Genomic DNA, 27,708 nt, shown 5'->3' with positions numbered 1-27,708 from the left:
TATATGCTTTCTGTCAATACATTAAGGTTTCCTATGGAAGACCATAAAAAAAGAAAATAAAAAGGAACTCAATTTCAACAAGTTTTTGTCTTCAGTGGGAACACAAGGTACATTTTTTTTACATGAATAAGTTATTTATTTGCAATTTTATTTCTTTAATAGTTCAATATTAACTGGACCACAGAAACATCTTCACACTTATCAAGACTTTAATTTTAGACTTTGATTTTTTAACACAAGGTAAATTTGAGTCAATAATTCAATATTTACCATGCCTATTAACCAATTTCTTCTGGATCTGTACTGACTGCTGTCCTAGAAACACAAATACTCATGATCCTTTTGTGCCTGCATAATACACACCTTTATGGTGAGATGTGTTTTTAGAAATGGTACATACCTTAAGTGACCTTGAAGCAATGTCTTCAGGTGTAGAAAAAAATACATCATCAACATCCAGAGTCTGAAGTTCATCATGTGTAGAAAAAAAGAGTAAGAAAAAGCAGTCTTCATCACCCACATTCTTTATCCAGTGTAGTGTGTTTTGGGGGAAGAAGATCACTTGGCCAGCTGTGACATTGTATGTTGTAGCCACCTGACCACCATCATCAACTACCCCAATCCATGCTGTTCCCTGAAACATAAAAACAAAAGCACACCCCACTTTGCTTTAGAGCAATCTTTCTCAACCTCTTTTTATTACCTTCCTTTCAAGGTATATTTTCAAACTTTTCCCCCTATTACCATGCAGAATTTTAACAGGACAGATAGACCCTAGATCAATATTCTGTATACATGTACTGCTTATGTGTCATATGTGTACCTATACTTTATATATAAAAAGAGCAAGATCCTTGTCCCCCACCATGTGAGCAACACTCCCTAATGAAGAGTCCATGTTATAGAATCTGAAAAGACTCAAACCACATGATCAGGATATGTGAATATACATTTGGGTATATGCATGTTTGTGTATATGTATGCATACAGATGTGAGTGTGCTTTCCAGACAGAAAAAGTTGACATACAATTTTAATAATAAGGCATCTACACTTTAGTGTCAGGTATCTAGGTAAGCACTTTACTTCATTCAACTCAATTATTCCTTATATAAATTCCATGAGTACTAAAACTATTATTATCTCCATTTTCAGATGAGAAAATTAGTTTGGTAAGAACATATACTTTCCCCAAAGCTACTCAGCTAGTCAAGGGCAAAGATGGGATTTGGGTCTAAGTAGTCTGATCCACAGTAGACACTTTTTTATCCACACTGCACCACACTTTGATTCTGCTTATATAAAATTCTATACTTTTTCTCATTCTATATTTTTTCTTAAGTATTACCCTTTAAGGCAGGTAGAGAAGATACCATTATTTATATTTTACCACTGATTCATGGTCACGTAGTGGAATGTATACAAAAATACTCATGTAAAATAGATATGAAAAAGGAGTCTTTGTTCTGTCTGCACAGACAATATGTCTGAAGTTCATCATGTGTAACTTGGATCCATTTGGGTATTAAAGATAGAGTGGGAAAGTGAACCTCACAGAGTTTTGTTTCCCTCCATACACAGGGAATGAGCAGCAGAAATCTCCATCTATTCCTATAAGGGCACCAACTATTCCAGATGCTGAGCAGAGAAGGTACAGTGCTAACTGGATCCTTGCTGCAGGCCAGGCATGCCGGCCACCTCATCTACCCTGCTTCCCTCAGAGCTGCTTGCACGTGTTCAGAAAGACGCTCAGAAATGATCTCCATGATGAGTCATGTAGAGACTTCCTTCTCACTCTATTTGATGGTTCCCTGCTTTGATTGTAACAGTTGGTAATCTTTAGTTTTCTTGGGATCTAGAGAATATTCCACTCCATACAGTCCACATTTAGAAGCTCACATTATGAACTCTCTCTAGACTTTCAGAAGAGCCTCCCCAGGCTGAGCTAGATTCCAGGACTGTTATCTCTGAAGCATGCTCCAGACCAATGTCCCTGGCATAGAGTTTGTTGTATAATTCCTCTCCCAAGCAAGTCCACTAAGCAGGCTTTTCTTTGAACTACCACTCTGCCACTGCTCAGCAAAGGCTATGAAAATTAATCTTTTGGAGATTATCCTCCTTTACATATTTTTGTATGTGGAAAAAGACAAGAAGTCAGAAAGCACGCCAATAACCACAGTATATCTTACAGCCAACAACTACAGCACATTTTTAGAAAAGTCATCTCATTTTTATCAGTCTTTCGTGGAAAATAAGAAGGTTTTGGTCTCATATAGATGAAACTCTAAATCTCTCTTCTTGTTATAAGTTCTAAAACTGAATGAATCGTCCAAATACAAAAGAGGTCTTAATTAACAACAAAATTTACACCATAAAATTGACATCTAAGAATCAGATTGTCAGAGTAAGACCAAACTCAGAAAGTTCTGCTTTCCCAGTATCTAGAATACAAATGGAGACCTATAAGTACTTTTTGGAATTAATGAATTATTTGAAAAGTCAGGTAAGTACACCTTCAGCCATCTCCATTTCATGTGACTTCAAAATATTCTGAAAGGTCTAAACCACAAAAAAAGCACCCATGTGGCCCAATCTTGGAGACTCAAAACTGAATACCAGAAAACAAGTTAGTCATTCTAGTTGCTGATTTTCTTCATAGAGGAAAGCTGTTGTTTCTTTGCTCATCAGATCATAGCTGCCACTTTTAACTTTGGTTCACAGGACTAAACAGTGATCTTGCTATAACAATCGTGTGTGAAAAATTATTTCCTACCAAAGAAAGTGATGCCAAAAATAATCATAGTAAACTGGCTAATACTTAAAGGAACTGCTAACTAACCTAACAGAATCTAATTGAAATCCTGAATGGTTGTCTATCACTTAGTTAAGTAGGTTTTGTGACAAAATAATACCCTGAAGACATACAACACAGATGCTTAAGAGCAGAGTGTGGGTGAACAGTCATACCTGTACCAGATAGCCATGTTCATTAGCATTGAAGTGCCAGTGAGGGGCCCGGAGGCCCTTGCTTTTTATTCTCAAGGTCCCCAGAGTCATCCGTGATTTCTGACTGTTCAAGCTAGTGCCAAAGGCCTCTTCTTCATCATTGAGATAGTCTTTGACATTGTTCCTGTACCGGGCCCACTGGATTGCACCACCAGGGAACTCAAACACCTAAAAAAATCAAATACAAGCAAACATCTGCATGGAGATCATCTCCTGAGGAATGTGAGGCCACCATGATCTACAGAGTAAGAAGGAGGTAAGACAGAAAAGACAATGGAAGTGATGTGAATTTTGGAGTTTCATAAAGGAAGATAAGGTACTGGTCAAATTATATTGTTACATATTGTGTGCATATAGGGATATGTAACAACAAATCCCATCAGTATGTACAACTACAATGCATCAAAAAAAAAAGGGGGGGGGGGGATGGGGGGATAAAACGTTAAAAAAAAAAAAAAAAAGGAAGATAAGGAATAGTTCTGCAGGAGTCCAGGAATGACAATAGTGATATATGCAGTGCTATCATCTAAGCTCTGCCAGACAAAGATATTTATGTTGGCAAGAGAACAGAGGGGTTTCCATTTGTGCCCTGCAATTCTCTCTTCCAGCTGAACACAGAAATACCTACTAAAGAAAATTTCTGCCTGAAGCTGACATCAACCAACTCTCCCCTCTTCGCTGTCCCTCACCTCCCTTTATCCTCCTGGCACTTCCAGTACAGAATAGAGTTTAGTGACAGGAAAAGGTCATGGAAATCACCATTAGAAAAATTATTCTCCTTAATTGCATGATTCATACCTTGGATTTAGGTAAATGATTAAGAAACTGGAATTTTGGATCAACTGCCTTTTGTCCTTTAGGACCCACTGTTGTTCGCAGAGGCCAGACTCCAGATGCAAACTGAACATTTAAATGAGACTGGGAGTTGTTAATGTAAACCAAGGAGATGATCAGTACTCCTATGGCTGTAGTGATGACACAGGCCAAGAGACACACCAGGAAAATGCTCAACAATGACCACTGCCTCTTCTTTTCCTAGGAGAAATGACGAAGCTATTATTCTCTACCCAAGACACATTAGGAAGAAAGATTACCTCCTTTCTCTATCTCTTAAATTTTTCTTTCCACTAACTTCGATGGACAAAAATATAGTACAAGAATGTATTTTTTAAATTATACTTAAATTTTATTTTATCTATTTGGTATTGAATCAGAAAATGATCAGAACAGGAGGCATTACCTTCCCAAAGAAAAGTATATTTCCTGAGCTCTGTATCAGGATCCTGGGGGAAACCCAAAGCAAAAATTTTGCAGGGGAAAGAATCCTAAAGATTTTAGGTTAACCTGTATGTCCCATTTTCCCAGTGAGGCTCAGAGAAGAGCAATGACTTCTGAAAAGCCACACTGCAACTGTAGATCTGAATCTCTGCTATTTCCACTAAACCATAGTGCTACTACTCCATATCATTTGGCAATCATTAAAATTTGAATCAATTCTTATGGTCCAGCACCCTCAAAGGAAATTTTACATTTACATATGGTCCCAGGCTCATGTTTAAATTAAAAACAAAAGGATAGCATATAACTTTATACATTTCAAAGAGTATTACTTTACTAGACATTAATATTTTTCCTTGATCACTGACCTTCATCAATGTTTCTCAAATATTTTACATCTAATTAAGAAATACATTTTCCATTGTGATCTAATACAACACACCTATAAATGCACATACAAACACACATGTATGTGGGCATACATATGTGTATACACACACACACACACACACACACACACACACACACACAATTTAAACAAAAGTTTCCCAAACAATACTTATCCATTATTCTTTCCATTTTTAAATGTCAGTTCCAGCCCACTATATGTATTTAATGACTACTACATTCAACCTGTAGTTTGTCTGGATTCCTTTAAATAGAAGAGAGGATGAGTTGTTATTCTGCTTCTTCAAATTGATAGAGAAGGGAAACATTATGAAAAGGACTATAAAAAAACCAGTTGAACAAAAAAACTTTAAATTTCCTCCTTTAACTTATCTGAAGCTCACTGATCAGCATGGATAAAAACATTGCCTCTAGAAAGTCTCAAGTAAGATGCAGGTTTTTAGCTGGTGATAATAAATCACAAAGTCAAAAGCACTCATTGATACCATTAGCAACAGAGAGAGTTGTGCTGTTAAAGAGTGAGAGATGTGTCAAGTTTATGAGAGAAAAGGTACAGCAGGAAATATTCAGAGCAGATGTTACCTTTTGAAGAGGGTCTCTGAGGAGACCTGTCTAAAAAAGGATTCTTTCCTGAGCTCTGCATAAGAGTCTTGAGGGGAACCTAACCTCAGGATATGAATCCCCATCTTACCATTTTAGAGTTGGTGCTGATCTTCCCCGCAGACAAATCATTCCATGCTCCTCCTTCATGCATTTCAAATGCTGAGTTGTCCATTGGCAAAAGGCATAAAGCAGTTCACTGAAAAAGAAAGGAAGAAGGGAGAAAAGGATGACTTTAGCAAACTAGGAAACTCCTAGGAGAAGTATGAGAATTCCTAAGTAGGGGACTACTTATATATAACTGACGGTTAAGGAAATGAAATAAGGAAGCAGTAACTCAAATTATAACTGGATGAAAAATAAAAACCCTTGAAAGAATTGCCAAACAAGAGACCAATAAAATACTTCCCAATCCTTTGCCCACTGATGACACATACACAGGTAATGACATCTGTGATAACAATGTCAGCCTAGGTTCCAACGAGGCTTCAGGTAAATCTACACTTCAGTGATGGGGAGTTAAACTTTGGGCTTCCTACTAAATTTTATCAAATTTAAGATGCAGAAATTCCCACATTTTGATATCTGAAAATGGGATGGGTTTCAAAATGAATAATCTTTTAAAATCATTGAAACACACAATAAGTCTTCAAAGCAAGTTTTATACGATTTTTTTGTTTGGCTACTCTTTTTTTAAATATTTTTAGTTGTAGATGGACACAATACCTTTATTTTATTTATTTATATGTGGTGTTGAGGATCAAACCCAGTGTCCCACATGTGCTAGGCAAGTGCTCTACCACTGAGCTACAACCCCAGCGGTTGCTTCTCTTTCTTGGAAATGTGAAAACACCACCCTCTGACACCAGCATTATTTGGGGATTGTACTTAGCATTTATTTAAACGGCAGAACCAGCTAATCATCAACCAAACTAAAACTCCCAGATGCACTGAATCAAACAACACTGCAGCTGGATAAGGACCCTTTGATCTTTACAGATAAGAAAAGAAAGCCCAAAGAGGCTCAACGTATTTCCCAAGGTAACAGAATAAGTTACTGGCAGAACCAAAACAAAAGGCCAGTTCTCCCATTGTCTGTCAGAGCTTTTCCTACAACTTCTATTTGCAGCAGGAGGACTTTATGTCTTTGATACACATGTAAATAGTTCAAGGTGAATTCAGCAGGACCACAGAATGCAGGAATATTTTTAAAATGTCTTTAGGGTGAGTAAATATCATTCCATGGTGTGGTGCAGAGACCCCCACTCCAATAGTGGGTATGTCAGCCACGCACATCACCCAGAAATGGATTTGGCCCTGTTAAACCAGAAATGCATAGGAGAATGGGAAGAAAAGAGGTAGAATTTTAAACTAAACCAGATTCTACAAATAGAAGTCAAGCTAGTGCTAGACATATAGAAAGAGTAGAAAACTGGTGACTCCATTCAGATTTCTTTGTACAATACCTAGATATACATCTAATAATCACTTTTTTTTTTTTTTTTTTTTTTTTTTTTTGGTACCAGGGATTGAACCCAGGGCCATTAAACCACTGAGCTACATTCCTACCCATTTTTATTTTTAATTTTCTTAACCACATGAATCATATTTCCTGATTTTCTAACATTGAACTCAATCTGCCACTGTGTACATGTTTTGCATGGAAAATTCCAATCTCCCCAGGTAGACTATACATGTGACAACAGTTTCTTCTTTCTTCATTTACTCCAAAGTCATTTATTTGTACAGAGTGGGCCATCCACACGCACCATGGACAAGGATAGATGAGAAGAGGGGTGATAATCAGAGGCCTAGTCTCAATCACATGCCTCCACTCGCAGCATAATCCACCCCCTGCCAAGTATACACTGGGAGCTTAGGCTCCTCTGTGTTTGAACCTCATTTTCCAAGATCCAGAGAGGGACTCACATCCCATTGGTACAGAATCCATAACTGGTTCTCAGTCTTAGCCTTCTGTGGTATTCACTATTTCTGTCGGCATCATCCTTATCTTCCTATATGTGGTTACATCTCTCAAAGTTGCTTCATGTAGCCATGAAAAATTGATCAACATTTCAAGAGTTCAGAGGACACTCAGTTCAGGTCCACTCTGTCTTTGCAGTTGTCTGGATAGCCTATTTCACTCCTTTATCTGCACAACACACAAAGCTAAGGTCAGGATGCCCAAGAGGTGTTATGGGGTATCCACTTTCTTTGGGGTTCCCTCATACGCATAAAGATTGGATGTGGGGCAAAGTGTCAAATACAACAGACACTGCAGGGAAAGGCCCAGTAATCTAACAATCCTGGGCAGCTTCTGTTTGATTAATTTTATTTCCAATCATCTTTTAGAAGAACTACCTCCATTCCACTTAGCTTTTAAGCCCTTGAGGCCTTTCTCTGTTTTTGTCACACTCACAAGAGTGAAAACTAGCATCACTGACCTGGAGAATAGGGATTGGGCCTGTTTGCAGATGTTTCACTAAGTCCTTGACAGCTGGTCATTTTGGTGCTGTTGCATGAAGCTGGCTCCCTGTGTAACAGTTCCTCTGTTAGTGCAATGCATAGACCCATCCTTCCTGAATATTACCTAAGACAAGACTTGTCTAACTCCAAGCCACAGCTACAAACTGCCTGAGGCTCCACAGCCACAGAACAAAATCTGCAGAAGACGTTTTAGACCCAGGCATTTCCTCTTCCCTCTCTTCTTGCCCTTCTTCCATCTTGCCACATTTCCTCATAACCTATGGAGGTACTTTGTTTTCCTCATTAGATGTGATGGAGACTCTGTAAAGATGGAGTTCCCTGGGTCTGGACCACTATCCTGCCAGGGCTGTCTATGCCCAAGCGTTGACAATGTGGACAGTAAGTGAACATCAGAGGCTCTACAGGAGAAAGACACAAAGAGACAGAGAAAAGACAGAGCTGCACTCATTTCTGATAAGAAATGCTTCTCTTTCACTCACCAGAAACTTTTAAGACTTGTTCATATAATTCATTCCTGTCCCCGGGGTCCTCTGTCTCTGAGAGAGCCCATCCTACAGGTATCATGTTTAGGTGACTTCTCAGAGGTCATTAGCAGTTGCTTCTCTGGCTGAAAGTGCCTCTTAGTCTTGCTCACTCTCTGAGTAACTTAAAGTCATATATAATTTTTTATGCCAATACTGGAACTGTTGAGAAAAGTGTAAAGAATATTTTTTCTGTTTTCTTTTATTCTTCTAAATTTAGGTCATAAATTATCAGCCAGTAGGATGGAGCACACATCAGAGGATGTTTGTGGTCCTTCCTGCTGGCTTGCACACAGCTTCATCATCCCAAAAAGGACATATCAGAGGCTACACCAGCTCCCTTTCCCTCTGTAGTGACCACAGGGCCACATCCTAGCCCTTTTTTATATTTTATTTAGACAAGGTCTCACTGAGTTGTTTAGGGCCTAAGTTGCTAAGGCTGGCTTTGAACTTGTGATCCTTCTGTCTCAGCCTCCCAAGTCACTGGGATCACAGGTGTGAACCACTGCCCTGGCTCTAATAATCACATCTAAACAAGAATCATACTACTTCATATTGTGGCCAAAGATAGACATGCACTCGTAACTGGGAAAGAACAATTGCTAAATACATGCCTAATGCTTCTATTTTAACTTCAATATAGACCACCACCAAATATTTCTTGAGGTTCATTTATGCTGTCAAGGTAAGCATAATGAGGGATACAAACATTTTTAATCACCAGTGTCTAAGCTCATGCCCTAAGTATTTAACAACCTGCAGAGCATGGCACTGATGAATCAGAACAGAAGTAGTTGGTTGGTGCGGTCACACTAGTGGGAATAGGTACTGGATGAACATCAGTCCTACCAACAGCTACCAACAAGCACAAGTTTATAATGGAGTGGCTTAGTGCCAGACCAGCATGGTTCAAATCTTGATTCCACTATTTATTAGCTAAATGATCAGGGGCAGGTGGTTAAACCTCCCTGTGTCTCAAATTCTTCTTCTATACAATGGTGCAACAATACTGGTTTGAGAGGATTAAATTCATTAGTATTCGTAAAGCTCTTAACACAGGGCCTGCACAATAGTAGATGTCCAATAAATATCAGCCTTGCTCCACAAGCAGACTATTTTAATAATAGATATATTTTAATATGGTGTAAGAACACTTTGAATTAATAAAATGAATTACTTCTAGAAATTTAAAGTACTACAACCTCACTTATTATATTGAATGATTGGTAGTACTATACTTATACTACAAATCAGAAAATTAGAGCAGAAACATCTTTTTATGTTAATTCAAAAGTGAATTATAGCTAAATGTCAGGTTTTCTTACAGTCATCTCAGGGAGCTTCCTATCACTACAAAGCTGTGGCAGGATAACTGTTATCATTTAACCCCTTCACCATTTTCTAAATCACTACTCACCATTGAGTATCATTAAAACCATGGCCACTTTAATTTCTACAATGGATGATGCAGGAAAGAGGAAAAGAATTATTGATATCTATATAACTATCATATATACCAAAAATCTATTTTTAATGAAAGAACAAAATTATCATTAGAACATCACAATAACAATTGCTGTAGGCAAAATTCTTTAATGGGTGCTAAGAATGCTGGTTAAAAAATTAAGCTGAAAGCAGAATATTTGCATATTCTTAAAGTAGCTCTCTCAAATGTTTGATAATTATAAAAGGAAAATAATAATTTTATAAGAGTCTTGGAAGACATCACCTTTTCAAGTGATCAGTGTTAACTTATTAAACCTAGACATTACACACCCTTGATACAATGCGCTGAGAAGAACAGACTATCTCCAGTCTATGGTAGCCTTCCCAGTAAGGCATAACTTCAACCTAATCTTGAAAAAACAGCAAAATATACAAATCAAGAAACATTTTACAAAATTAATAATTCTTCAAAGTAACAGCAACAAAAAGAGCAATCAACAGAGTGAAGAAACCACCAACAGAAAGGGAGAAAATATTTGTAGACTATTCTTTCAGTAAGAGATTAAGAACCGGAATACATAAGGAACTCAAACAACTTGACAGCAAAAAGTAAATGAATATCCTGATGAGAAAATGGGGAAATAATAAACACTTCTTAAAAGAATATACACAAAGGGGCAACAAGTACATGAAAAAATGCTCAGTATCACTTATCAAAGAAATACAAATCAAAACCACACAATAACATATCATCTTAGCCCACTTAATATGGCTACTATCAAAAACAAAATAATAATAGTACATGCTGGCAACAATGAAGAGCAAGAGGAATTGTTACCTGCTTTTTTTGATAATGTAAATTAGTACAGTCATTATGGAAAATAGTATGGTGCTTCCTTGAAAAACTAAAAATAGAACTGCTATACAATCCAGCAATCCCATTTCTGGTTACATAGCCAAAGGAAATGAAATCAGTATGTTGAAAAACTATCTACACGCCCATGTTTATTAAAACGCTATTTACAATAACCTAGATAAGGAATCAATGTGGATATCCATCAGCAGATCAATGGGTAAGTAAAAGGTACCAAATATACACAATGGAATATTCTTTGACTATAAAAAGGAATGGAATTCTATCATTTGCAGCAACATGACAGGAACTAGAAGATATGTTAAATGAAGTAAATTAGGCAGAGAAAGACAATACTGCATGTTCCTTACTTACATGTGGAGACTAAAAAGTTGATCTCACAAAAGCAGAGAATAGCTTCTGTTGTTCTATATCACAGTAGGATAACTATGGTTAACAATAATAAATTGAATATTTTTAAAGAACTAGTAGTGAGGATTTTAAATGTTCCCAGCAAAGAAATGATTAATGTCTAAAGTGACAGATAAAACAATTGCCCTGATTTAAACATTACACTTTGCATAGCTGTAGTTAAATATCAAACTGTATTCCATAAATATGTACAATTGCATGTGTCAATTGAAAATAAAAATATATTTAAAGAAAGGCAATGAAGTCATAAAGGTGGAAAAAGATATTGTTACAGATTGAGGTGACTAAAGAAAAGTGATAATTAAATAGATTGGATCCTTCAACAGAAAAATTACGTTACAGGAAAAATAAGTGAAATTTGAGTAAAGTCTATAATTTGGTTAACAGTTTTTGTGCCAGAATAATTGCAAACCATACTTTGTAATTATGTGGGAACTAGCATATGGAAAAGCTGAGAGAAAAGTATTCAGGGAATATCTTTGCAACCCTGAAATCTAAAATTACCTCCAAAAAAGAAGTAGAGAAGGAGGCAGGAGGATCACAAGTTCAAGGCCAGCCTTAGTAACTTGATGAAGCACTGTCTCAAAAATAAAAAGGCCTGGGGATGTAGCTCAGTGCTAGAGTGCCCCTGGGTTCACTTCCTAGCCTGCGGGGGGGAAAAAGTAAAAAGAAAGGGAGAGGGAAAGAAGGAGGAAGGAAAATCAGTTAAAAAAAAAAAGCTATTCTTTTTTCCTAGGTACACAACATCCTTTAAATTTAGCAGTTCTCATTAACCTTTATTCAAAAGAATATGAGGAGAAAGAAGTCCATGTGCCATTTTCAAGTTAAGATCTAAAAAAAAAACGGAAGGCGAAGGCAAACCCCCTTACATTCTCACCAGCTGGGTACTATGATACCCTGTGGGATCGAGGGAAGGTGGCGGAGCCACTGGTGGAAGGAGCATAAGTCTCTCGTTTGCTGTGCGAAGGAAACCCAGCTTCCAATGAAGAACACCCGCTTCAAACTCCCACATACACCAGCACTAACGTTTTGACACACTGCACCATTATACTTTTGGGCAATCTATTTTTTACCCTATACTAAAGCTAAAACATATTTATAACATTTCTATCCCTTATTTCCCACTAGGATATGCTGTAAACTTTATTCCTTGAAATGTTTATCTCTATCACAAGGGCTAGGAGCATACTAATAATAAATGTGGCAAATACAAGAGTCATTGACTACAGTATCTGTCAAAGGGATAAACTGAATAGATAACTCTTCATCTCATGACTTGAGTTCATTTGGCCAGAAGACATACAATACAAAAGAATAATGTTTTCCTCAGAAAACTGAGCCAAGTAGATCCTTCTATTATGCATGCCATGCTGGTAGAGGAGAAAAAGCAGTGATAGAAAATTCCACTAAGAAATTGCTCCCATCTCTCGATTATCTACCTTGTTAAATTTAAGATATTTAGGAAATACAAACATTTTCATCTCCCAATGACCAGGCTTACACCTCAAATATTTAACAAGTGACAGGACACAGGCACTGACCAATCAGAACCCAAGTAATTAGTTGGTGTGGCCACATCCATGTGTACTAGATGAACATCAGATCTGTCAATGGCTACAATCAGAGCACAAGTATATAGTGAAGTGGTTAAGAGAACAAACTGTGCAGCAATTTCTCAGGAAAACAAATTGTTGGCAATTATGCAGGTGGAAAGGCTGATAAGGCGATGTTGTATTATTCTTTGGAACTCCTTTGAAATGTCTACCAGTAATAGGATTTATCAACGTTCTCCTTATGTAAATGTTACTTATTTATTGCTCAACTCTCAGAAGAGCACTAGATATCAGGAATGGATGACAAGATTGAGAATCACTAAGTCATAAAAGACATAGCCCCTTACCTCAAAGATTTTACAACGTAATGATTCAACTAACACACACAAGGAAAATTGAATGTAAAAAAAAATTGTGTTTTATGGTACCCTGATAAGATGGGGAAATCACCTCACTGACCCCACAGATAATGCCATACGTTGCAATTCTAGATCTTTGTGGGTAAAGGGTCAATATATATCCCCAATGTTCCCACACCCACCATTACTCACTCTAGAACCACCCTTGTTTTTAGGAAGAACTCAAAGTATACTGGCATTGGATGGAAATGAACTTCCAGGAAGTGTCAGGAAATTCTGGGAAGGTGCCTTGACCTTGTGACAGTAGTGAAATAACTATTCTATTCATTTGGCTCTACTCCACGTAGCAATACAATTTTGGATTAGTTTCTTAACCACGCTAAAGTGTTTATGTGTCCAAAATGAAAACTAGAATAAAGACCTTTCTATGGTTTGGATATGGACTGTTCCCCAAGGTTCATGTGCTGGAAGCTTGGTTTCCAGTGTGGCAGTGCTGAGGCATCAGAGCCTTTAAGACGTGGGGTCTAGGGGCTGGGGATTAGCTCACAGGTACAGCACTTGCCTAGCATGTACAAGGCCCTGGGTTCAATCCTGAGCACCACCAAAAATAAAGGGGGGATCCCTAATGGAAAGTAATTAGGGCATTGGAACTCCGCCCTCACAAATGGATGAATATTATCTCAGGGAAGCTCAAAGTCTCCAATGATTGGATTCGTTCTTTTGGAAATCAGTTGTCATAAACAAGTTCAACTGTCTTGGCTTGTTTTCTTGAACATGTGTCCTTTCTGCACATAGCCAGTTCCTTTCCAATTCTTTATCATGTTGTGAAAACCCAGAGGGGTTCTTGCCAGGACACTGGCACCACACTATTTGAACCTTCCGCTCACCAAAATCATAACTTTCCTTATAAAGTTCCCAGTCTCCAGTATTCTGTTATGGCAAAACAAAGGAGACTAAGACAGACCCTTGACTGTCTATCACTTGAGTTGGTGATATAATTATCTTGAGAAATTGTATCAAACTCCTAGCTCTCCAACACTACCAATCTTTCAAGATTCCATTAGATATAATAATAAAAACATAATAATGAAACATTCAGCATTCCAACTATTTGGTTCCCCCAAATAAATGCTTCATATGTAATTTTAAATGCCAATTAACAACATATTGTAAGAGAAGTAAAACATAAGGAAGGTTGCTGAGTAACTCCATGAAAAACAAAATTAGCTAAATCCAAAGTCAGTAAACTTTTATTATAATTCATAATTCATGTGTATTTGCTCAACAAATATAGATTGAATGCCTACTATGTGCCAGGCATGTTTATAGGTGCTTGGGTTTTATTAGTAGACATAATAGACAAAAATTCTCTGCCCACATAAAGTTTACACCCAAGCAGAAGAGTCAGATGGATAGATGGATGGATGGGCAGCTAGATAAAATAAAATGATAACCTTCACACTGTGTTAGAAGGTGGTAAGTGCTTTGAGAAAAAAAAATCAAGGGGAGGGCATTAGTGCACGATGTCATAGGAAGCTACTGTAAGAAGGTGATCAGATGTGTCTTGTCAGGGGTTTAGTAAAATTACATAGAAAAGAGAGTTCTGTGCTTGTCTCAGCTTTGTGCCCCAAGGTAAAGAATACATACTCTGATGTCTAAGTGTCTTTCTTACTCTTCAGGTAAACAGGTAAAGTTATAAGCACAAGCCCTTGCCAACAACCTCTGAAGGTTGTGGTAAAAATTCAAAGAAATACATGAGACAGTGTTTCAGAAAACCTTTAACTCACCATAAAATTGAAGGGATTAGTAGATACCTAGTCTTCCTCCCTTTGGAGGGAAAATAAATATCCATCCAAATTTTTCATACTCCCAACAATTTTTTTAATATACAAAAACAAAAAAAAAAACCTCTGTCTTAAGAATTAAGTTACAAAGTAAACACTATGCACAGTTCTAAGAAAGAAGCAACCAAGTAAATCACTAAATGCAAGGATAGATCCACTGACACGCTTCATCAAATAACATTACAGCAAACAAATTGATCAACTGATACATATAAAGTACTCGCTCTGTTCAAACAGTGTGTTAAGCTGAGAAGAAAATCAGAAAACAAAACATGATCTCTCCCCTCAAGAAACACACAAAATTTTCACTTTCATAGCAGCTAACCAGGGGAATAAACATGCTCCCCCAAACCTCTATACTTTTCCAATGCCTTGCTCACTAATGACCCAAGAACATAATGTAAGACTGTGGGTAAGGAATGCGACATCTCTGATGCAATCATACAAGTTTGAGAGAACTTGTTTTGAACAATATCAGTGCATATTTGCTGGCAAACCCTGACATTGTCACTGCTAGTCACCACAGTGGTCGATTCTCACCTCGATGAATGCAGAATGTCAATGATTTTTTAAAAATTTTTGTGTTGGTTTTACTTTTTGCAAATTAACAAATCTTTGGAAGAAAAAGAAATTATTTCTTAAAATTGTATCAACAGATACTTTTCCAAAGAAGAAAGTACAAATGACCAACAATTATATGAAAAAAATGTATGACATCTTTAGCCACCAGAGAAATGCAAACCAAATCTACACAGAAATTCCATCTCACTTCAGTTAGAATGGGAAGCATCAAGAATATAAGTAACAGGGATGGCGGTTGTAGCTCAGTGTTACAGCACTTCCCTCGCATGTGAGAGGCACTGAGTTAGACCTTCAGCACCACATAAAAATAAATAATTAAAATAAAGGCGTTGTGTCCATCTACAACTAAAAAATAATGTTAAAAAAATACAAATAACAATAAATGCTAGTGAAGATGGGTGGGGTCTCTTATACCCTGTTGGTGGGAATGCAAATTAGTATAGTCACTATGGAAATCAGGATGGAAGTTCAGCAAAAGGCTAAAAATAGAACTACCATATGACCCAACTATACCACTCCTTGGTGTTTATCCAAAAGAATTAAAGTCCACATATTTTAAAGATACACATATACCCATACTTATCACAGCACAATTCACGATAGCCAAGTTATGGAATCAGACTAGGTGTCTGTCAACAGATGGATAAAGAAAATGTCAGATTCAAAGAACTAAGTATCATGTGTTTTCTCTCATATGTTGAAATTATATGGGGAAAAAAATGGGGAAAGAAAAAAATGATGAAATTAGGAGGGAGACCAATAGGATACAGGAAGGGGAGGGAAGAGAAGAGGGAAGGTCTTGGGGAATTGATCAAATTATGTTTTCATATATGCACAAATATGCCATAATCAAACCTACCATTTTGTATCATCCGTGTGTACCAATGGGGGGAAAAAAAAACCTAACTACAAAATAGTTGGTGGACAATGTCTTTGGAGAAGGATCTTGATTAAAGTGGGAATATGAAAGTTGTCAGAAAGAAAATGGAGCCATTTGTGTCAAATCTCAACAAAAATGAAGTCAGGAGGTTATGAAGGAATCTCATCACATTATGCCTGATATAAACACTATCACAAGACTACCAGGACCTGGACTTTGTACAAAGGTTACCACAACCTTACACAAAAATGTATTTCTACAAGGTAGTCATTTGCTCAGCAAACGCCTTCCCAAATTTGAATTGATACCATATTTGTTATTTTTCTGTGTAGGAAAGGATTATCATTTGGAAATAACAAGTACAGTAATTCTCATTTTGCCTTTAAAAATTTAATGTTGCCTCAACTTCTTTGAATAAGCCCATAGTTATTAATAATTCCCTTGAATATTTCCTTGAATAAGCCCACATGCTATGTCAGATCTATTCCTGTTTCAATGCTGTGCTACTCCTGAATAAACTCATCTTTTGCAGGGGGCAGTTTTCAGTGGCTACAATTCTATCTCCTAAGTGGGCCCCTTAATGCTTCCAAATACAGCAAGTTTCTTCTAAACATGGTTCACTGTTTTTTACTACCCACCTGCCAAATGTCATTTTCTTGCTCCTATCTTTCAAAACTAATACACTCAGATTAGGTTCTCAGAACATCCTGTTATGTTACATTTGAAGACCTTGTTTAAAAATTTGTAAAACTTATTTAACACTGCCACTGTCTGGTTACAAATTGCACAGAATGGAGACATCATCATTGAAGCTTAGTATCAGGACTGGCATTTAGTAGGTTTAAATATATAATTGATTCTTACATTATCTTTACAATATAATACAACTACATCTCTTCCCCCAAGCCACTACCAACTACAACAATGCACTCAGCTCTCATCATTCTCCCCTTATCTTACCCTTCTAGGGTGCTGTTAGCATAGGAGAAAATGTGGTGAGACCATGTCTTCTTTTTTAATGTATGGTATAGGAATATGTGATGTGCTAAATAAAAAATATCAATGTGAATTCATGTCAACATTTTTCACTGGACACCACTAAACAATGCAACTGTAGTAGCTATACCTCTGCCCTCCTAGGAGATTGTGTCTATGTCATACAGCAAGACAATATCAGGAGAGTCTGAAGTATCCTCTTGCTCCTCCTGTTGCCAGAGAGCAATAATGTTTTCAATAATATCAACACAGGGTCGGGGGTATGACTTGGTGGTAGAGTGATTGCCTGGCATGCATGAAGCCCTGGATTCAATCACCAGTACCAGGGGAAAAAAGAAAAAGAATGTCACCATAAAAGAAGATCTTAAGAGCTCCAAAACCAGATTGGACAAACCAGATTGTGACAATTTGAGCTTCAAATAACAGTTATATTGTGGCTAATTGAAATATATTGAATCTATAAAAGGTCTTAAATTCATGGTGATACTCTAAAGATAAAAAGTATTATAAACTATTGATAAAGGCAGTTGCAATATAAAAATATACATAGAATCCATGCTATAGTTCAATAAGCAGAACTTTTAATATGTAAGAAATATTTATTCATGATAAATGTATTTATAAATTTTACATACTTATTTTTATGTAGGCACAACACTAAATATAGGGAAGGGAATGGCGAGTGACCTGAGAAATTCTGGGGAAAGCAGATACTGAACCCAAATTGGAAGGACTGAGGATCACCAGTGGTCACATACAGCTGGAGGAAAAGGGATCTGACAGTTTATCAGCATCCATGCTCGTGCTGCCAATTTGTAAGCATAGCACTACAATCTACAGTGTGCTGGGCAGTGATGCAAAGTCAAGAAAGCACCACAAATGGTCTATGCTGAAACTACTCAGTGCTGCCAGTGCAGTGCAGATTCATCCACAGAAAATCCTTAATTACATAATGTTCCAATAAAATCTTGTGGAAACTAAAACTTGAATTTCATAAGATTTTGGTGTCATAATATATTCTTTTAATTTTACTCGAACTTTTAAAAATCACTTAGTTGGTGGACCTTATAAAAACCATCAGCATGCTAGATTTAGCCTGCGGGCTGTAGTTTGCCCACCCCTGCTGTCCAGTACAAATCTGTCTTTTCCCCATTCCCCAAATCAGGAACTACAGTCATTTAGAAAGGTGTGTGATCAAAACCCATTGATCATCATTTATTGGCTTCTTTTTCAGGCAGGGTGGCTCCTACTTTATTACAGGGATAATTATTTGTAGTAGATTGCTTAGAATCTAGTTTCAGCAGAACCAGTAGTTGCCACTTTTGTCTAAGTCAGTTGTTTTTGGAAAATCTTTTATTGGGGTTTTAATGTTGACCTTTACTTCAATTTTGTCAATATCAAAAGTATTTTTACTTTGCCCCCTTTCTCCGCAAGGTCAAAAAGTTTACTTTTACCTCCCAGATAGGGAGAACTGTAGAAGGAATTAGCTCATTCTTGACAAGTGAGGCCCTCTAATATCCAGGGAAGTCCCAAGAACACAGTCATAACTAAGAGTTGGAACTGTTTCATTCAAACCCAAGGTAAAGGATCCTATAGAATGCTACTTTCCACACTCAGAACTGGGGCTCCAGGGCTCCAGCTCCCAGTTTTAAATTTCAGGTTCTGTCAGTTCAAAAGAGTGATAGTATCAAAGTTGGTATTTTAACCTGTTTTATGTTGAGCCTTACTTTCATTGCCTTTCCCCAAGTTGGCTTAGAATAGATGTTGGAAAGACGATGCCACTAGTTCAGTCTTCTAACTAGTTTTAATCACATGGACAGGGCTCTCGGCTCTCTAGGTCAAGCCTTTGTCTCACTGATACATACTCAATTATCCTTTTCTACTTTCTCAAAGGCCACCCCTTTACACTGGCAAAAGCGTGCCAAGGCACAAGACAAACCTTGGATCATGTGATAGTATTTGGGGAGAGACTGGCACATGTAAGTTCATGGTAGTCAGCAGTAATCCTGGGCTGAAGCATACTAAAGGGAAGAGAAGGAAATGGGCCCCAGTCATAGTACCTTAAGTCTAAAAATAAATCAGGCTTATAGAATGTTGAAAGATACCCTCCAATGTTGGGGGGGGGTGGTAACAGCTCCAACAGACCTATGCTTTGTTCCTACAAAATAGAGACATGGGCAGATGAGTAGCAACAAATAATTATAATCAGCTGAAATTCTGATATCACATGGTGGCGTGACTGCTTACTGGTAACAGCTAGTGAAGATAATTTACCATGTGGCAGGAACTGCACTAAGCAAGCTCGTTATAGGCATCACCTCATTTAATGTTTACATCTGTGTGAGAAACCATGCTAGAAATCTAGGGTCACAGTTTCAATTTGCCCCAAGTACCCCACCAAATACGAGAAAAACAGAGATAACATTTAAATTTTAAGCCTTCCTAAACAACAAGTCTCATAAAACTACATGTGCACGCACACGTACACACACACATACATAATATAGCAATAGGAAATTGGGAAACTTTCGTTAATACTCATGTTTTTCTTACCTTTTTAAACCTAAGAGTAGTAGCTCTATGTCCAAACAAGAACAAAAATAATAGGTCTGCATTATAATTTTCACTACTATCTATAGAAATCAACAGAGTATTGATGCCATGGTTTTCAGGATTTATAAGGAACTGGTTGCTGAAAAGAAGTTAAATGGTTTTGGATTTTGAGGAAAAGTTCTTATGGCAAGCACAAGTCAATGACAGTACTATGAAACATTATATTCATATTAGGTTGCATAAAAATGCTGGTCTCCCTCCTTTTAGCCTACAGGTCAAAATCCAAAATTCTTAGGTGATTATACCAAGTGCCTTGGATGGCCCAAATCACCATCTCAGATTCATTCACGCAGAAAACAAATATTTATGAAGCACTTCCCATTACTGCTAGGCAGTACTCTGTTGGGAATATAGCAGGAAATGAAACCTAGATCCTATTGTCAATATTAAGTGAAGAAAAGGAGTAATGAATCAAAGAGCAATAGCATCAGGAGGGGTTGGTGATCAGGGCAGGGCTCTGCTGAAAGTATCCTTGAGCAAACACTGAAGGCAGTGAATGCATAAGACATGGAATATGAGAGGAAAGACTCTCCAGATGGAGGCCAGAGCCTGTTGGTACTTATATGAGAACAAGGCCAATGTGGCAGAATTACAGAGTAAATGGTGAGAAAGGTTCTAGTTTTGGGGGCAAAGGGACTGAGAGGTGGTGGCATGCCACACAGGCCTTTCTAGGATATGGTAGGAACTTCAAATTTTACCGATAGAAGGCACCAAAAATTTTTAGAAAAGTTGCATTATCATCTGACGTATCTGTACAGGAAATATTCTTGCTGGTACACAGATCAAGGAAGCAGCCTCCTATCTTAGTCCTAGTGCCTCCCTCAACTAAATATATTACTGCATTAGCAGCTAGTGAGATATGGGCCAGACATTCCTTTTCTCAATCCTAAAAATGAAACTTAAGGGTATAAAAATGAGAGTGGAGTGGGGCTGTAGCTCAGTGGTAGAACACCTTCCTAGCACGTGTGAGGCCCTGAATTGGATCCCCATTGTAAGAAAAAAAAGGGGGCGGGGGGGACAGGCTCAGGTAAGATCACATCACTTGTTCACAATATTAAATAGCAGAATAATAAAGAGCAGAATGATAAAAACAAACCTGCCTGATCCCAAAGCCCAGATTTCTTCCACAACACAGAATATACCCTTCTGATTCAATTCATTCTGCATCAGAACTTTTTAGCACTCAGGTCTTTGTATTACCTTCTGGCTATTATCAATATACCTTGATTTAGTTCCTCTGATGAAAACCTGTTTATTTATCTTGATCAACTTAAGTAGCCTATACTGAGTGAAATCTTTTCTAATTTTTCTCAGGCCACTGAGTCGATCCATCTTCTGTGCTTCATTATCAGTTCCATCCTCATGTCTCTGAAGCTGCACTTACCTGGTTGTAGTGTACCTTTACCTATGCCTTCTTGCTCATTATCACCCATCCCACCCACCATCCTTCCCTACCCACCCATTCACATGCATCCAGCACAGTGATTACTAAGGAATCAGAGTTCTCACAATCTACCCTATGCATCTTGGACATCGGGTGCCACATTTAAAAGAAAAAAACCCTGAAAGCTAAAGAGCATCCAGAAACATGATACAATAATGAAGAAACAAAATGGTGTCCAAATAAATAATTTAGAAACTGGAAACATTTCACCTAAAGGATGGAACATTGCTTTTTTTAATTTTAGGAAAACTGAAATATGTATATGAAATGGTTTTGAAAGGCAAAATTAAGAGTAGTGCGTGACAAACAGAAAAGCACATCATGGCTTAACTGAAATGTTTATATAAAAGCTTTACAGCTATCTTGAGAAAGAGCAATGAAAGGAATGCTCTATAGTCCTCATATTTTGATTGAGGGTAACATTCATAAAACTCCTAATAGTCCCAGATTTTTAGTTCATGAACTGTTTTCTTTTAGAAAGTTATCATTGGGTTTTGGAAATACTGGTTCAGACCTTTTCATCACTCTTCAGTTTTCTAAATGAGCTAACATTTTGGCTACTATATGCCTGAATTTCTTGTACAAGCTCTGCAGTATGTTGCAAAACTGAGGACAGAAGTGGTCTTTTTTGAAGACATCTTTTTTGATGTTCCCTTCACCAAAACCTTTCTAGAATCTGATCAACTTCTGTATAAGTTACCAACTTATAGACCCTCAACTCCAAATTCACCCTAAAGTGGCTCTCCTGTTGCTTTCTGACAGGTGTGGTATCAGTAAGAGGTAAGGGTGTGAAAACATCTGGTAGCACTCTGCTTCAGCCATGCTCCAAGAATGTGCCACTCTCCTCAGTGACTTCATAGACCTGGCCTGTGTTGCTGATCACCTTCCTCCACCCTCCCAACAGATATCTCACACTGCAGGCCTGAAAACTCCAGCACCCCTTCAGCTGTGGTGTGGGCAAACCAGTAACCTCCACCACCCCGTGAGCTAAGCTACTCTTCCTTCAGTAAACTCTAAACCCAGAAACTGGCCCCTCTCTTCCAAGTTTGTCCTTACTTGGGTTCTCTCCCTCAGCACTAGGGTATTACAAAGTTCCCTTAGTTTAAAATGTTTTAAATATTAAATCTCCCTTGTGGGCTAGGGATGCAGTTCAGTGATAACACTTGTCTAGCACGTAGGAGGCCCTGGGTCCAATCCCCAGAACCACTGAACAAAACAAACTTCCCTTATTTAAAATCACGGTGTAATTGGTTTCTAGATTGAATTCAAACTGATAGTTACTAAGCCAGGCTCAGAGAAGCAACACAATGCAAAGTCTGAATATGTGTTCCCAAATCGAGGTATTTAAGACTCGATCCCCAATGCAACAATATTGGGAGGGGGGCCTTTTGAAAGGTATTTAGTATTAATGCCCTTATAAAAGGGCTTGACTTAAGGAGTTTGGTCCCTTTTACCTTCCATCCTTCAACCACCAGAAAACAGAAATCCTTCCCAGCTCCCAAGAATGCAGCATCAAGGCACCAACCTAGAAGGGTAAAGCAGTCCTCAATGGAGAGACAGCTGAACCCACCAGCATCTCGATATTGAACTTCCAAACCCACCTGAACTGTAAGAAATTTATGTCCTTCATGATTTATCCAGTTTGGGGTATTGTATTAAAGCAATAAAGATGAACTAAGAGAATCACTGATTTTTTTTTTTTCTAGATTTAGCTCTAGATCTGTAAAATGGATTATACTCAACACTCCTAAAATCCGAAGTTTGAGAGCTCAAGAAGTCAGAAGGCTTACAGCTATATTATCCATAGTACTTACACAATTGTTGATCCTATGTGATGAATAGCAACAGCAACATCAAAAAGGAAATGTCTTCCAAAATATGGACAATTTTATTCATTTTTAAATTATTCATGAAAATGGGTTTGCATAGTATGGGTAGAGGGAGGAATAAATAATCAGAATACAGAATGATTTTTAGGGCAATGAAAATACTACTCTCTATGTATGGTAGATATATGTCATTTGTATCTGCCAAAACTCACTGAATGTACACCAAGAGTGAACCCTAATATAGAATATGGACTTTGGGTGAGTATGTGACAAATGAGGTTCATCAATGGCAATGAATCTATGATGGTGGCAGTAAATGCTGAAAAGAGGGAAAGCTATGTGTGTGGGAGCATGGAGTTAATGGGAAAACTCTATTAACTTGCTCTAAAAGTGCTCTAAAATTGTTTTTAGTAATAAGAAAGTTATCAAATTTTTTTTTTATTAGGTAGAAGGGAGTGAAGGGAGAAGGGGTATGGGGGTAGGAATGACAACAGAGTGAAACAGACATTATTACCTCATGTACATATATGACTGCATGACTGATGTGATCCTGCAATATGTACAATCAGAAAAATGAGAGCTTACACTCCATTTATGTATGATCAAAATGTATAAATGCATTCTGTCATGTACAACTAATTAGAACAAGTACAAAATTTTTTTAAGAATTTTTTGAATAAATGGATTTGCAGAATAGGATGTGATATCTCTTATCTTGAATTTATAATTTATACAGAAAACCAAGTTTAGGATCATCAATAAATACTTAAGACCAATATACACAACAGAGTTTACTTTTTCCTGATTATTATATAGATAGAAGCTGTGCTATCATCAAAGAAATAAAACCCTATCAGCTAACATTTTTTGAGATATATTCTCTACTGGAGGAGTATAAGAACTATGCAAAACATCAAAGCAAGGAATATAAAAGCTAAACAAGTAAGAGGCAACCTACACAAGTTTGGAAGATGGTTAGAATGTTTGAAAAAGGAAATGCAAACCTTGGTCAGAGCTTTAACAAAAAAAGTGATAGTAAGTTTTTAGATAAACACACAAAAAAAGAATGAAAACTGAATTGAATCCCTTTAATCTGAAAATCTTACCACTGACATGATGCTCAAAATTTTTCAGATTTTGTAGCCTTTCAGATTTGGATTTTTGGATTAGGAATGCCTAACCTGAAGTCTACACAAACATTCCCAAATCTGAAAAATGCCAAATCTAAAACTCCTGAAAAAAATATCTAACACATTTTGAAAAAGGGATACCCAACCTGTATTTCAAGTATGAGAAATAATATGCAAAGGTGAGGAGACAAATGGAAAACTTGCAAGATTCTGAGTTAACCAGTAAGGCTACAGCAAATTGTTGAAATCAGTTAAGTTAGAGTAGTGGTACACAATGTTGCACAAAGACACATCTGTCTGGTTTCAGTATAAAAGACAAAGACAAGCAGGGAGAAATGTTTAAGGTAGGAATAGGTATTAGAAAATAAATGAACCAGTCCCAATGAAGGTAATAAAGGACTGATAAAGTAGTTACAATCTTAGAAGAAACATGTACATAGAAGAGCCTCGTCTAGAATAAGGACAACGTGGAATAAACAGGGAGAATTAAAAGCCAAGATCTTTTTGCCAAAAGAGGGGAAACAATCATAGAGACGTGATTATGAAGAAACAAAAAAGAAAGGAATAACATGAAACAACACAGGGAAAAAAATATCTAACAATATAACTTGTTGTACAACCAGTCAAGGTTGAGGACAAGATTTACCCAATCTTATGTAACAGGTAATGCAATCCAATATATCATATAATCCAGTATGAAACATGCAATCTACACATGAAACAGCATATATAGCTTTGCACATTTCAAGAACCCTCACTTGTGCTCAAAAATTATCAATTTTATTGACCTTTTGCTCCTTTTTTTCTTTTCATGCTATGTTCCTTTTGACAAGTTCACTTCTTGACAGTACTTCAACCAAATAGGTTTTGAAATACAAGAGTAAAGGGTGGAACAGAAAAAACAAAAAAACAAAAATTCACAGCTAGAAGAGCAATCCCTTGTATTCACAACACAGAAAAAAAAAAAAAAAAAACAAGGAATCTTGTCATGATTTATCTTTGGGTGATTTTTTTTGTAGCTACATATAATTTAACAAGGCATCATAAACCATTAAATATAAAATTCTGAAACATCTCACATGTTTCATCTCTATGAAGGTGGAAAGAAAAGTCACAGAAAAGACTGAAAGTAGAATTCACACTAATAAAGACAACATGTTTCTTGATTCTTCCTATATTGATCATACCTTTATCCCTTGATCTCAAATAATTTGGATTAGGTTTTTTAAAATACATTTTTCAAATTCAACTAAAATTCTGAAACATCTTAATAAATTTGATTTTTTCTATTTAACATTTTCTCAATATACCTAAAACAATAAGAGTAAAGAATTGATACAATTTTATATTCACAATGCATTTTTTAAAATATACTTGTTCTCATTATCAGTTTTAATTCTCAACTTAGCAGTCACCATACTGCTAGTCCCTTTCTCCTCCCACAAATCTCAAAAACGAACAAAAAATCTTGAAATATTAACTAAGCATGTAACTAAATGACTTCTTTACAGAATTTCCTGAGCATTTATTATTTAGATTTGTTCTTCTTAGTAGACTCATCTGCATTTTTCTTCAAAGAAGGATGGGACTTTGGTAAATTCTTTTTTTTTTTTTTTTTTTTTTTTGGTACCAGGGATTGAACCCAGGGGTACTTAACCAGTGAGCCACATCCTTAGCCCATTTTATTTTTTATTTTGAGACAAGATAGCACAAAGTTGCTCAGGGCCTTGCTAAATTGCTGAGGCTGGCTTTGAACTTCCAATCCTCCTGCCTCAGCCTCCCAAGTTGCTGGATTTACAGGCATGTGCCACCACACATAAATCCCTTTTTGTAGGTAAAAAATAAAAAAATCTTTTCCATATTTAACACAAAAGGGAAAATATTGCTCCACTGATATTATAAAGTTTCTTAAAATATTAGTGATAACATACAATTTTATAACAAGGTTATCTTATTCACAATTTGGAACTCGTTCTTGCAAATGGGAGCACAAACCAAAAGTAGCACTATTGAAAGTCATTACAGCAAAATCTCTTTGGAGATGCTTTCTGAGTATGGCATATATCATTCTGGTCAACATATAGTTAATATGCAATTGAAAATCATTACCTGATGTCTTCATCATCTCTGCCTTCTTTAGAATTTGTCTAAAGGTAGATTTCACAAGGCCTGGAACTTGATTCATTCAGATCCACCTGATGTATACCCACTGAAAATCTGCATTTTTAATAGCCAAATATAATCTTCAAAGTAATTCCTTGTTTGGTTATGCAGGCTCTTTGCTATGCAGTAGACCATAATCATAAAACAGAATGTTAGTGGCAAAAATATCTCCACAGGGCTGGGGTTGTGGCTCAGTGGTGGAGTGCTTGCCTGGCATGAGGCACTGGGTTCAATCCTCAGCACCACAGAAAAATAAATAAATAAATAAAGGTATTTTTAAAAGTATATCTCCACAGAATAAACAAAATAACTACTGGAAAGTGCCTCTCAAACCAGCCAGAGTAGAGGTTTAAAAAAAAAAAAAAAACCCTCAAGGGTGGAGGGGAACCCAACAAGTATTCAACTCTTTAGGGTTTGACACAACAGTACAAAGTACAAAATGCAAACAGTATTTTGGGAAAAAAAATTCTTTGACACTAAATGCATAGAAAAGTCTATGTGATGGGCTGGGGTTGTAGCTCAGTGGTAGAGTGCTCACCTAGCATGTGTGAGGCACTGGGTTCAAGCCTAAGCACCACATAAGAATAAATAAATAAAGTACTGCGTCCATCTATAACTGAAAAAAATATTTTTTTAAAAAAGAAATGCCTATCTGACAAGTAAATCTACTAAGCATAGATGCTGCCATGTGGGTAAAGTGTTAATCTGTAGTACTTGAAAATATATAGGTATTATTTAATTTCATCAGAATTTTTAATATGTTGTATTAGTCATGCTTTATGACAATTTTTAGTTTTGTTAAAGATGCTTCCTGTTTATTAGAAATAGTTATAATGCTGCTTGGAATAAATTACAAAATTATAGAGCTCTGTTCAGTTCTAGCTAAAGTCAAACTTTAAAGACTATAGAGGCTTTAAAGAAAACCCAACCCTTAAAAAATCTTTAAAATATAGAGTTGCTTTCTGATTTGCAAACTTTTTTTAAAGTTTAGTTTCCCAAATTTCATAAAGCAACTGGCAACTGAGTTCACAGTTATTCTCTAAACTAAAATCTGGAAAATAATGTCTAGTAATAAGTACTCAAATGTTTCCTGCAAAGTGATCTGTAAACTGTCAAGTATTATCAAGATTATCTCACACGGAATCAAAACATTAACTGAATGTGTTGTTAGACATCACAATTAAAAAAAAATTTTTAGGTCTGTGTCACTTCCTGTTAAACTAATGCCATAAACAAACACAGCATATCTTAAATATTTGATTTCTGAAATCTTAAAAGTAACAGA

The 27,708-nt window shown here is 36.8% G+C and overlaps 1 protein-coding gene and 1 long non-coding RNA gene across 6 annotated transcripts in view; one reads left to right on the top strand and one right to left on the bottom strand.

The window, feature by feature from the left end:
* Positions 1–26,488, bottom strand: part of DYNAP (dynactin associated protein) — a 36,573-nt gene extending 10,085 nt beyond the window's left edge. Inside the window, exons 1-6 of one of the 5 annotated variants that reach the window (XM_079109117.1) lie at positions 22,756–23,785; positions 19,305–19,402; positions 5,383–5,490; positions 3,804–4,040; positions 2,967–3,173; positions 401–634 (exon numbers count right to left, since the gene is read on the bottom strand). In XM_079109117.1, the coding sequence (XP_078965243.1) occupies positions 401–634; positions 2,967–3,173; positions 3,804–4,040; positions 5,383–5,466 (762 nt within the window). In that variant the 5' untranslated portion in view covers positions 5,467–5,490; positions 19,305–19,402; positions 22,756–23,785. Of the gene's footprint in view, positions 1–400; positions 635–2,966; positions 3,174–3,803; positions 4,041–5,382; positions 5,491–7,220; positions 9,372–19,304; positions 19,403–22,755; positions 23,786–26,369 lie in introns of those variants that run through there. The other 4 variants (XM_079109115.1, XM_079109116.1, XM_079109118.1 and 1 more) reach the window with 4 other exon arrangements.
* On the top strand, positions 23,877–27,622 carry LOC306643169. The gene is made up of 3 exons (XR_013758831.1): positions 23,877–24,555; positions 24,590–26,799; positions 26,873–27,622. It is a non-coding gene; the product is annotated as an uncharacterized lncRNA (long non-coding RNA).
* The last annotated feature ends 86 nt before the right edge of the window (positions 27,623–27,708 follow it).

The sequence above is a fragment of the Sciurus vulgaris genome, assembly GCF_902686455.1.
Source record: "Sciurus vulgaris genome assembly, chromosome: 13".
Lineage (NCBI taxonomy): Eukaryota > Metazoa > Chordata > Mammalia > Rodentia > Sciuridae > Sciurus > Sciurus vulgaris.
Note: the sequence above shows the minus strand (reverse complement) of the source record. Positions and strands in the feature narration are given on the sequence as shown.